This window comes from Arvicola amphibius, chromosome 11 (genome assembly GCF_903992535.2).
Source record: "Arvicola amphibius chromosome 11, mArvAmp1.2, whole genome shotgun sequence".
NCBI lineage: Eukaryota > Metazoa > Chordata > Mammalia > Rodentia > Cricetidae > Arvicola > Arvicola amphibius.
In genome coordinates this window covers 21,546,974-21,560,128 of record NC_052057.2, presented here as the reverse complement: position 1 = coordinate 21,560,128, position 13,155 = coordinate 21,546,974, and the positions used below count along the sequence as shown (strand labels likewise).

General features: G+C 40.1%; 1 protein-coding gene across 1 annotated transcript; it reads left to right on the top strand.

Moving 5' to 3' along the window:
* Nucleotides 1–3,097: 3,097 nt before the first annotated feature.
* LOC119826694 (putative deoxyribonuclease TATDN3) lies at nt 3,098–3,862 on the top strand. Its single transcript, XM_038348135.2, has one exon. It carries the CDS (start codon nt 3,113–3,115, stop codon nt 3,551–3,553), a length of 441 nt encoding a protein of 146 aa, XP_038204063.1. The 5' UTR covers nt 3,098–3,112; the 3' UTR covers nt 3,554–3,862.
* The last annotated feature ends 9,293 nt before the right edge of the window (nt 3,863–13,155 follow it).

The window sequence follows — 13,155 nt, the reverse complement described above, 5'->3', positions numbered from 1 at the left end:
GAATTTTACCCGGTCAGCCACAGCCATGTGGCAATATACAGACTAATAGAAATAGGTTAAATTAAGATGTAAGAGTTTGCCAATAAGAAGCTAGAGCTAATGGGCCAAGCAGTGATTTAATCAATACAGTTTCTGTGTGATCATTTTGGGCCTAAGATAGCCAGGCAGCCAGGAACCAACAAGTGGCCCATTACTACATAACCCCACACTGGATAGAGGTCTGATCTCCAAAATATGCAAAGAACTCAAGAAATTGGTCACCAAAAGAAGAAATAATCCAATTTAAAAATGGGGTACAGACATAAACAGAGAACCCTCAACAAAGGAATTTAAAATAGCTAAAAGACACTTAAGGAAATGCTAAACAACCTTAGCCATCAGAGAAATACAAATCAAAACAACTCTGAGATTCCATCTGACACCTATAAGAATGGCCAAGATCAAAACACTGATGACAACTTATACTGGAGAGGTTGTGGGGTAAAGGGAACACTCCTGCATTGCTGGTGGGAATGCAATCTGGTACAGCCCCTTTGGATATCAGTGTGGCAATTTCTCAGAAAATTAGCAAGCAACCTTCCTCAAGACCCAGTAATACCACTTTTGGGTATATATCCAAAGGATGCTCCATCTTGCCACAAGGACACGTGCTCAACTATGTTCATAGCAGCATTGTTTGTCATAGCCAGAACCTGGAAACAAACTAAATGCCCCTTGGCTGAAAAATGGATAAGAAAAATATGGTACATTTACACAATGCAGTACTACATAGCAGACAAAAATAATGGCATCTTGAAATTTGCAGGCAAATGGATGGATTTAGAAAACATCATCTTGAGTGAGGTAACTCAGATCCAGAAAGACAAATATCATATATATTCTCTCATAAGTGGCTCTTAGACATAAAGTAAAGAAAAGCCAGCCTACAATTCACAACCCCAAAGAACCTAGACAACAAAGAGGACCCTAAGGGAGACAGACATAGATCTAATCTACATGGGAAGTAGAAAAAGACAAAAGAAAAAGACAAGATCTCCTGAGTAAATTGAGAACATGGGGACCATGGTAGAGGATAGAAGGAGAGGAGAGTGGAAGGGAGGGAAGCAGACAAAAATATATAGTTCAATAAAAACAATAAAAAGTAGAAGTTGGGAGGGGGTCATAAGAGGAATTAGGGAGAAGAGTGAGAATAAATATCATCAAAACACACTGTGTACATGTATGACATTCTCAAAAATTAATACAGAATATTGTACTAAAATATACCTACAAAAACAGAAACAGCAAAAACCACCTGAAAGATGACATGAACAGGCAAATTAACTAAACAAGGCTCTAGAAAGGAAAGCTAGCAATGAGGAAACACTCTTGAGGATGGACAAGAGAATCAACAGTGTGGATGAATGAAAAAGTCAGCAACTTGGATATAAGGATCAGCCAGTAAATCTAGATTTTTTGAAAATATAATCTTGAAAATGAAAATCTCAATAAGTCATAAACAAAACAAAACAACAACAACAACAAAAAAAACTCAACCAAATCAGTGGGACCTGTCACAGATCGACTTAGGACAGCAGAAAAAAGAAGAGCAGGGATGGAGGAAAATTCATAAAATGCTGCATTCAAATGCTAATCTGAGGATAAACAAACAAGACACAGTATCAAGAAACTCTGCATTCCCATATCCAGAGGACAGAACCAACATTTAAACAGAGGGGGAGTTTAGATTTTCAAGTAGATGTAGAAGGAAAGAACCTGTAATAGGTCATGATACAAATCTGAAACACTGAAATCAGTAAGTAAAATTCTTATATCCATCTACAAAGACAAAAACATCCAAATAATGTCAAATCTCTCATCAGCAACCTCATGACCCAAGAGTGAATGCAGTGATGTATTCCCAGCCCTGCGAGTACATTGCTGCCAAACAAGATTACTCGACCTAGCAAAGCCATCTTTTAAAATTGACAGTAAATAAGAATATTTCAACATAAGCACAGACCAAGGTGATTTATGGCCTGCAAGACAGCGCTACAGAAGGAACCGTATGCGCAAAGGAGCAAGAAAGTCTCAGTCTTGAAAACAGAGCAAAATATAAATTTCAGGAGAATGGTTGCACAGAGGAACTCTAGAGAGAAATCTATCCTGTCTAACAGAGCAAACCTCCACAGGGAAGAAAACAAGAGACAATGACAGTAAATCTATGATATGAATGGCCCAAGTTACTGGCTCACACTGCAATAGACCATTGGTCATGGGGAAGGAAGAGATTCAAGAAAAGGTACCTGCAAGGTAAAGCGAGCCACTTCAGAGTCATGGAGACACCTATAGAGCAGGTTTTCATCACCTTGACCCAAGTCATCTGGAGAAAAAGACTCTCAATGAGAAAATGCCTCCATCAGATTGGCCTGTGGGCAAGACTGTAGGACGTTTTCTTGATAAATGATTGATGTGAGAAGGCACAACCCACTGTGGGCAGTGCCACCCCTGGGCAGGTAGTCGTGGGCTGTACAAGGAAGCAGACCAAGCAAGCCATGGGGAACAACCCAGTAAACAACATTCTTCTATAGCCTCTGCGTTAGTTCCTGCCTTCAGATTCCTACCTTGAGTTCCTGCCCTAGCTTCCCTCAGTGATTAACTACTGATCATCTGTAAACCAAATGAACTCTCTCCTCCCCAAATGGCTTTTGCTTACAGAATTGTATTACAATAATAGGAAGTAGAAGTAAACAGAATGCTCTATTTGAGACCAAATTGGGGTTTGTAGGTAGGGGAAGGGAAGCCAGATTGAAATAAGTTGAGAATGAGAGAATGCATTCAACATGAATACAAAGTTATTTTTGTCAAAATCAATAACAGGAGCAACCAGGACTGTGAGCTCTTTGGATGTGTCTTTAGTTTTCTAATAGGTCAGAGACTTCAACACATCTACAGAACAGGATGGAGCAGCTGACAACATGACGTGGACCAGCATAGACAGCCCTACAGTGACTCAAATGGTCGAATTCACAGGAAAGGGGCTCCACGAGGCAATTATATCTCTGTCTTAAGGTATAAATTGTATGCATAATCAATAAAAACAGGGAATGCACCGGTCCAGAAGTCTGCAGAAATGGCAGTGGCTACCCTGGGTTCGGGGCTAGTGGACTGTCACTGCCATCTCTCCGCCCCGGACTTTAACAGCGATCTGGATGATGTGTTGGAGAAAGCCAAGAAGGCTAATGTTATAGCCCTTGTGGCAGTGGCTGAACATGCAGGAGAATTTGAAAGAATTATGCAACTTTCAGAGAGATACCCTGGATTCATCCTGCCATGTCTGGGAGTTCACCCAGTTCAAGAACTTTCACCAGAAAAATCAAGAAGTGTGGCATTAAAGGATTTGGATGTAGCTTTGCCTATTACTGAGAAATACAAGGATCGGTTGTTGGCAATTGGAGAGGTGGGGCTAGACTTCACCCCCAAATTTGCAGGCACTGATGAAGAGAAGGAAGAACAAAGGCAGGTCCTGATCAGACAGGTCCAGCTGGCCAGAAGACTGAATGTGCCTTTGTAGGTGAACCGCCCTTCTGCTCAGAACTGCAGGGCAAACTCCCCAGCAGCTGGGCCTCTTAAAATGAGTTCTGTGTCTCCTTTCATCTGAGTTATCTTTTAGTTTGCCTGCATGTATGTCTGTGGACCTGTGTGCACAGTGCCTGTGGAGGCCAGCAAAGGGCACTGGATGCCCTGAGACTGGGGTTACAGTTAATAACCAGCTGCTACCATGTGGGTGCTGGGAACCAAACCTTGTCCTCTGCGAGAGTAGCTGAACCATCTCTTCAGCCTCCTGAATTATTTTTAAAACAATAAAAACAGTATTTTCCTATTTAAAAGACAAAAAAAAATCAGGGAATGCAGACGGACAATAGGACACATTGTTATTACCACAAGAAGTTATAATAAGTTAGCTATTAAAGAACAATCTTTCCTAAGAATTAGAGATTAGACAGGAGGTTAGAGCTATGAGATTAAATGGGCCAAAGGGAGGGGGCAAAGTACCAAGTAGACTATCTTAGAGTAAAAATATATCCAAATACAGAGGAAAGCAGAATCAATGTAGTTTTTTAAAATGTGTATACAGCTTTTACCTGGTTGAAATACCTATTCCCCTTATCTACTGCCTTTACTTCTGGGGGCATACAATGCCCTTATTTTAAGACTTGGTGTAATAAATACTCCTTTTATATGTCACATGCAAATGTTGTGTCTGATACAAAGTGTTGGGGAAAAAAAGCCAGACCTGGATCACAGCAGGTGACAAATTTTGATTCTGTTATCTAGGAGTCTCTTCTTTAATTAGTGGCTTGGTGATTCTTGCTCTGAAGCCCCTGTGCTCATGCTGCTATCACCTTTGTCGGACCCCCCATTGACCTCCATCAGGAGGTCATACCTAAATCAGGAGGAATGGGTCTTCTCTACCTGCCCATTCTGGGCATCTGCCAAGATTACACTTTACCTTCCCTGGGGATTTTTTTAAAACCCTGGGAAAATCAGGCTCAAGCTTTCTTCTAAGTCCATTCTCAAAATTTTTATTAAAAAGACAGAGAACCCCGAGTGGAGACCCCAATTTTCCCAGTAACCTGTGCATCCTATATTGAAAATGCCAACATTTCTGATAACAATTAGGTTTCTTGAAATTGATGAAATCCAAGACACTAGTAGAATGTTTGGGCTTAAAACAAAAAGGACTGTGAGCAGCTTGAATATTTCGTCAGGGGGCTATAGAAAGAATACAAATGGAGACAAGTAACAGAATGCATAAAAATGAAGACAGCGGGAATTTGGAATGAATACAGATTTTCAACTGACTGAAAAGGAAGTGAGATTATCTACTCTCAGTGAAGTTTTGAAAGAGGCACCATAGGAACTTGATTAGGGGAACATAACTTTGAGCAACATGGAGAGCCCAGTTCTTGGTTGGTAATTAAATTTATGAGTTTGCAGCCAGTGCTCAGCTTCCTGGACCCAGTGTCTCAAATGTAGAACAGGACAATAAAGGAACACAAAGCCTGTTAGATTTAAATGAGATAGTGTCTATAAAAAAAACCTATCACACCGACTCACATAAAGGTGCTTAACGCTAGTTTTCAAAGGCTATGTAATGCCTCCAGCTAGTGATGTTTCTACACAGCTGTTCTCTAGGAAAGAGCTTCATGTCTCCTATTGCCATATTAAAGAAAAGTAAATGTCCGTGGGTGATGTGCTAATTAGAGCTACGGGAGCAGAAGCAAGGGGCCAGGTCACTGAGGTACCACATGTGCACAAATCCATGTTGACCTATGTATATATGTAAGTATTGGGTTGGAACTTAGATGCAGGCCAAGGTCTATAGATACCATTACTTTGCAAAGCGAGAGAAAAGAAAGAGTTCTATATGTTCAATGGATCATCCTGTAATGATGTTATACGTCTCTATAAGAAATTGTAAACACAAAAGAAACCAGGGTAATAGCTAGAGAAATTTAATTCATCAATTTGCCATAAAGGAAATGATTATGCTTTACTTGGGAAGTAGATATAAATAAAATTATGCAAAGAGTTGAATTTCTTATTTTCTAATCAATGTGTTTCATGATTTAGAGGGTTGTAATTTGCAGTTTAAAGGGTTATTGCTCCATTCTGATTTTACTTAAGTGCAAAGTATAAATACAAAAACCATGACATTTTAAGACCATGACAAGAGGGCTTTATTTTTGGTTTGGACTTTGTTGTTGTTCTTTGCTTTTATTTGTTGATGCTTCTTGTACAACTTCTAATCATAACTTGATCTTATAAAAACAAAAGTCAGAGATTTTTTAAAATAATTCATAGGAGAGCAAGGCCTTAGGTTAGACCCTTCTGGGCACTCCCTTTACAAGAATAACTGATACTGGCTTTGCTACCCTGTGGTAAGAGGACTGGGGAGCAGATAGTAGACTACAGGGTAGACACCAGACAACAGAACTTGAGGAGTAAAGGAAGGAAGCAAGGGTGTAAATGCTCTTGTCCCTTCTTTGGGATAGTGGCACTCTCACAGAGCATGCTGGGAAGGTAAAACCCAGGCAGAGAAGTGCTGTGCCGCTTTCAAGAGGGAAAACAGAACAGGGATCTGAGAAGCTGGGCTGGGTTAAGGAGCAGGGAGAAAGGTGGGGAAAGAATGGAGTTCCACCGAAGGACACACCAGAAGCTTGTGTTAGTTCCCATATACTTTTGGCTGATTAGAACTATGCATATACATTTCGACTCCACAAAGCCAGGCAAAGAAACAAAGACGACTGGGAAACTAATGAACAAAGAAGTACTGGGAAATGTTACAGAATTTTTGAAATGGGGCAGGGAAATTGGCGAGTGAATCTTGGGGTGGGTGGGGCTAGACTCCCAAGCCATGAATGGCTATCGAAACTACCTAGGATGATAGGTATCCTTTGCCTCCTGAAGAATAATTTAATAAACAAAGAAGGGTGAATTTTATCATAGAAGAATGTAGAAGGGCAGTCAGAAGTCTCGCAGGGCTACCACTGAAAGCCTTTGTCTAGAGCTTGATAGGGCTTTACTGGGTTCAGGCAGGAGGAGCTGATGTCTCAGTGCAGTAGGCCCACCCGTGGAGGCCACATAGATCTCCGCTTTGGGGACAGGAATGGAGATTTCTGCACAGCTTTGAGGGCCAGTGAAGTTCTGATTACACGTAGTTTCCAGGCAGCTTTGCTCCATTAGGTTGCTGTGTACAAGAAACGAGGACAAAAAGCCAGATCACGAACAACTGACCCTGAATATCTCTGGCCTCTGGTGAGGACAGGTGGGTAGAACATGTGACATTTCTGTCTTCCTGACAAGCCAAAAATGGTTGTCTTCAAGACGTCCTCTGGAACTACCTGACAGATGACCTTTCTCCTAGTCTCCACGCACCCCTTGGAAGAGGTAACCCTGACATTAGAGAAGGGAAGTGAGGTTCTCTGCCATAATATAACACAAATAGCCAACTAGCGCATTGCCAAGTCTTCGTTCCCCTCTGAAACCCTGGGAGCCTCTACTGACTGTCTTGAAGAAAGAAAACAGATCAAGTCAAGCAACTGGCACCCACATTGAGAGGGCCTAGTTCAGTCCCAGACAGGATCCCCAGCTGTTTAGGACAGAGTCTGTGAGTTCCTACTGGCTTGGATCAGCTGTCTCTGTGGGTTTCTCCATCATGATCTTGACACACACACACACACACACACACACACACACACACACACACACCCTTGCTTATATGATCCCTCCTCCCTCTCTTCAACTGGACTCCAGGAGCTCAAGCCAGTGCTTGGATGAATGAGGTGGGTTTGTTTGTTCATTTGGTCAGTTGGCTTGGTTTGCTTTGAAGTTTTCGTTTGTTTGTTTGTTTGTTTGTTTAATTTTCTTTTGGGGAAAGGCTGCAAATGGAGAAGGACAGATAAGAAAGGACTTGGAAATGAGCAGAACCGGAGCGCATGGTGTGAAATTCACAAAGAATAAAGAAATTATGTTTAAGATAATTTAATCATTTATGAGATGACTGACTTATCAACTTGCGTGTCCTAATTATCTTTAGCAGTTTACAAGTTGGTCGCTTTTACAAGATTGGGAGTTTACAGTTTCACATCTGTAATTTGACTTTTTTGCTTGAAATCTTACAGATTACCCTGCCCCACTGCAATGTTCTTACGGATCCTGAGAGAACGAATGTTTACCTTTCAACAGAGTTTTGAATATTCATGATCTTGAATATGGGGAACATTTTGTAGCCATTTTCATTTTTATAGGAGGATTCGCTCCTTACTCTTAGTTTTCTTTAGATATTTAATCATATCCACTAAGCTTACAAATCTTAAGGTCAGAAAGTTTATATGGTGGTCTTGCCAAACTTGAGATAAATTTATATTTTAGCAAATGTTTTAGATGAAAATGAAACAAAGAAATGGAATATGAGATAAGCAGCAGTGACCCCTCCTGGCAGCAGTCTACCTTTTAGCTGTTCGGTTTCATTCTCTCTCTTTTCAGATGGCCTTTTGACTTAGGACAGAGATTGGAAGAAATGTTTAAAGCATTCTTGGTTCAGGAGAAGGGGCCATAACTTAACTCCAGAGCCAGTTTTTTTTTTTAAATAATGTAGAACAACATAAAACAAAATTATCCATACCCAAAAGATATCTGAATTCTTTCAAAACTAAGTCAGATGAAGGAACCAGAGCAAACAGAGGAAAAAAAAGAAACCCAGAGATTTTGCAGGACTTCAATAGCATGCTTCATTGAGCCAATGAGAGGGACGGAGACCGAGCAATTTCCAGGAGCGAGTTAAGAGAGAGAACTAGTTAGCAAGGGGTTAGCTGTGTTTGGTTCTGCTTCCATATCTGCAACAAAACATATACACACAGACCAACTACTGTGTCAAGGGTGTCACTACTGAGATTCACCTCACCTAAATAATACAAACAGTAACAATAACAAGACAAGTGACAGCCAGCAACCCTGCTCTTGCTCACTCAACTCAGAAGACTGACAACAAAGACTGGCATGTAACTCTGGGTTTGAGACTGAATCTGATTACCCGGAAGTTACCCAGAAGAAAGCACTCACCAGAATTCAGAAGACCAGAGGATATAGTAGGCTTGCGGTGTTGACTTAGGGCTTCTTTTTCGGGGAGAGAATTGAGAAACCAGTCTGACTCCATTTGTTCCTAAGAGCCACTTTGAATCTCTAGTTAAGTTAAATTTCTCTTTACTGTAAAACTTAAGTTTCTGTTTCTCTGAGCTGGGATGCACCCCACCTGTCACCAGAAACATTGTGTAACAAATGTTTCAGGGAGATTTCCTTAATTGTCTTGTAAAGTCCTAACTGCCTGCTCTCCATTCTGTAGTCAAGCTTGCTTGTGTAATCACGCTTGCTTGCAGAACCCCAGCTCTCCACCCTATGAATTTACCCTATAAGAGAGGTATGGAAAACTGGCTTGAGGCTGACCTTTTGAATTAGGGGGTGACAGTCACTGGCTTTACTGTGCACAGAATAAATCTTGCTTTAATTCATATAATGTGTATATATGTATATATATTTGTCTATATATTATATATACATAAAATAAATCTTTAAAATATTTTAACTGATCTTTTGCCTGTAAGTAACAACTTTGAAGCCACTTACTTCTTCTAAGCTCCTGGTTCTCTTTCCAAATAATTTTTCCTAAACTAGAATTTTCTTGCTGGCCTCCAGTCACTGGGAAAAGTCATTGAGATCCTAGGATAATTGCTACCTCTGGTCTCAGTTTCCTGCTCTAAACAGAGAAGATGAGGAAACCCACAGGATGCCTGCTGCCTAGGGACTTGATGATCAGGGGGCAACACTCTACCTGGGTGAGCAGCTAGTTGGTTTGCAGTCAGAGGCATCGTGCAATCCTGGAACTAATCCTGCAGGAGATGGGAAGAAAGAAGCATCTGAAACTAGTTTATCAAAGCCTAACAACAGGAAAGGCTAATGTCTAGAGGGAAAGATTCACCCTGAGAGTTCAACGCTCATGAACTGTGATTTCCTCCACTGGCCGTAGTGATGGAGCCTCGGTCAGGATCTGAATCTGGGACTCCCTGGGAATGATTATTTGCTTAAAAGCGCATCCAAAGGGCAACAGAAGAGCTAGGCTACCAGCTATGGATGGCATGATAGAGCGAGCCTTCCTGGGGTTTGTGTTTATAATCCTTTCTCTAGGATTAGCTGGCCCTAATGGTGCCAATAGACTCCAGGTTTGTCTCTAGCTAATGGTGGACATCTAGTTTGTTGTTGTTGTTGTTGTTTTGTTTTGTTTTGTTTTGTTTGGCCTCCTGAGAGAAGGACATGAATGGACGGTTACTTTACACAGTTCCCCGGGAGCAGTCTGTGATTTGAATGTCCTCAACCTCTGTTTCCTCTCCTCCAGCTCCAAGCCCTCCAGAGAATCAATTTATTTATTGAAACTTTTCACAGGGAGCTGCTGAGAAACTGCGCGCAGTCACCTGTTCTGGAAACAAGACTTGGCACGGCTTCTGAGGCAAAGATTCTTATTTTCTGTCCTCCGTCTAGTTGAGAACACTCGTGTTCAACAATAGATTTGTAGTACAGAATGTTCAATTTCCAAAATTAGTTTAACCTTGGCTTCTGGTACCATGTGGGATTGTATAAATAGTCCCAGTGGATTAGTGGATTAGAGGTTCAGGGATTAAAGAGGCTATAAACGGCTGGAGACAGAGTGGAGTCTTCAAGTTAAAGAGCAAGCAGCTAGGGAAACCGAGTTAAATATTAACTGGGAGAATAAATGCTATCATGAAGCTTGGTTGGGTCTTAGTCTGGAAACAACAATAGTAAAATGTATTTGAGTGACGGTTGCAAAAATATGGATCCAGAGGGCACTAGATACTTTCAGAAAGATACTAACTTTGGTACATTAATTATGTTATGAGGAGCTATAATAGCTAAGCAATATGTACATCATACTCTGAAAAGGTTTCATAAAATAATGAAGAGGAAGAACTTGGCAATGAATCTGTTGAATCTTGGGCTTCTCTATATTAGACCTTCTCTTTATTACTATGTCAATACCATTGCTTCTCATGGATCTGTTTAAGCTATTTATTCCCTCCCAGTTTAAATTTTGGTAGGCCATATGTGTCTAGAAATTTGTTAGTACCTTCTAAATCCAATTTACAACAGAGTCCAATGAATTCCAGAGGATCATTAGGAAATGCTTTGGAAACTTAGATCCAAAAAAGTGACCTGTAACTTGCTGTGTAGACCAGGCTGGCCTTGAAATCACAGAGATCCCCTGCCTATGCCTCCAGAGTCCTGGGGGGGGGGGGGGAAGCATACCCGTGCTATTATTTGTTTTCATAATGGCTGCTGTTGTTCTGACTGCAGTGAGATGAAATCTGGAGGCAGTGTAAATAGACTTTATTGATGACTAGTGATGTTAAATACTTTCTCATCTGTTTACTAGCCATTTATACCTAATTTTAAACAGCATCTGCTCACTTCATTAACTTACTGATTAAACTGTTTTTCTTTCTTGTTATTTGGGTTTTGAATGATCTGTATATACATAATAATTCTTTGAGAGGCATATAACTAACAAAAATTTCCTATAACTCTGTAGGCTCCCTCTTCACTCAATTAAATGTTTCCTTAGTGATACAGAAGTTTTTAATTTTATGAATCCCATTTGTCTGATCGCTGGTGTTATCTTTTAAGCCAACAGACTCCTATTTAGAAAGTCAACATTCTTTTATCAGTTTCTATATATTAAAGTATTTGATTTGCACGAAAGGGTAGAGATTAAGATACAGTTTCATTATTCTATATTTGGATGTCCAGTTTTGCCAATAGTATTTGTTGAAGAGAGAGACTGTCTTTCCTCCGATGCACATTTTTGGCATTTTGTAAAAAAGAATAGCAAGCAACTGTAGCTATGTGGTTTATATCTGGGACCTGTATTCTGTTCTATTAGCCTGTGTATCTGTTTTGTGCTAGTCCCTGCTGTTTTTATGACTATGGATCTGGAGTATGACTTGACACCAGGGATAATGGGATTTCCAGCATCATGGGTGTATCCCTCTCCTGCCACCACATCAGAATTGCTTTGCCTATCCATCGATTTTTTTTGTGTGTTAACTTTCAAAGACATTTTTCTACTTCTGTAAAGAATGTGCTTGAAACTTTGATGGGGATTCCATTGAATCTATGGATCACTTTTAGTAGCCATTTCACATTATTAATTCCTCCAACCCATGAATACAGAGAGCTTTATCTTTTAGCATCTTCAATCTCTTTTAAACTTTAACTTTTCATTGTAGAGATCTTTCACTTTTTGGTTAGGCTTATTCCAAAGTTGATTTGTTTGTTTCTCCATCTCATGGAAATGGATTTGTTTTCTAATGTTTTCTCTTAGTTTGTTTGTTACTGGTATATAGGACAGCTATTGATTTATTATGTATCTCTAAAATGGGACCAACATGATCAAGATTATCTTTTTGATGTGTCCTGAATTTGGTTTGCAAGTATTTTATTGAGAATTTTTGCATCTCTGTTCATCACAGGGATTATTCTATACTTTACTTTCTGTGTTGTGTTTTTACTTCATTTTGGCATGAAGGTAAGACTGTCTTCATAAAAAGAGGTTTGTAGATTCCTTCACTTTCTGTTATGGGATTGTTTGAGAAGCACTGGCAATAGGTCTTTGAAAATATGTTATAATTTACTAGTGGACCCATCTAGGATTTTACTTTTCTTAAAGAAAGAAAATAGCAGAGCTAAATGAGATTTTTAAAAGTTGCTACTTCAGTCTTGTTTCTTATCGTCCATTTAAACTCCTTGTCTCCTCTTGGTATCTTTATTTATTTGATCTATCAGATATTTAAACTGTGGCCATCTATAAATATGAGCTTCCGTCCTCGTACTACGTTTGTTTTATCCTGAAGGTTCTGGTGTGGTGTGTTTTTCTTTTTCATGCAATTCTTATAAATTTTATATTTCTTAATTTCACACATTAATCTCCCATTGTCCCATATTTCTTTTTATCTAATAAAACTAATTGGCATGCGTGTGTGCAATGATGAAGAAATGAAGCCAAACTTATGCTCTGTAGCCTGGGGCAAAAGCCAAAGGCTCAAGAATTTGGTAAAATTATTTTACTTAGTTACCAAGTTTTAAAATCATAACCAAAGTCAACCTATAAAGTTTGTTTTAGAATGAATTTAAGTAATGTTAACTGATGCAAGAACTTAAGATGTAAAACTGAAAACCTCATTATCGTGCCTACCCACTTCAGGAACAGGAAGGCATGCATGCGCCTTTCTTCCTCTGCAGGTGCCTCACCTCGTGTTGTTCAAGCTTGTGTAAGCCCAGGGAGACAGGCCATCAGCCTGATGCTGTCTTTGCTTCTCTCGGCCACATGGTGTCACTGTTGAAACCCCGTTAGTTCACTGAAAATCTTCCCAGAGAGCCGCCCTCAGACTGCCAGCTCCTTGTGTGTCTCTGAGGGCCCTTTGGGGGAAAACAGAGGCTTTCTTCAGTATTGGGGGCCTTCTTGGAGCAGGCCTTCCTTCGTAGATACTTTAGTTATGTGCACACAGAGCTCTGTGCTCTCCTTCTATCCTTGCTTTCTACTGA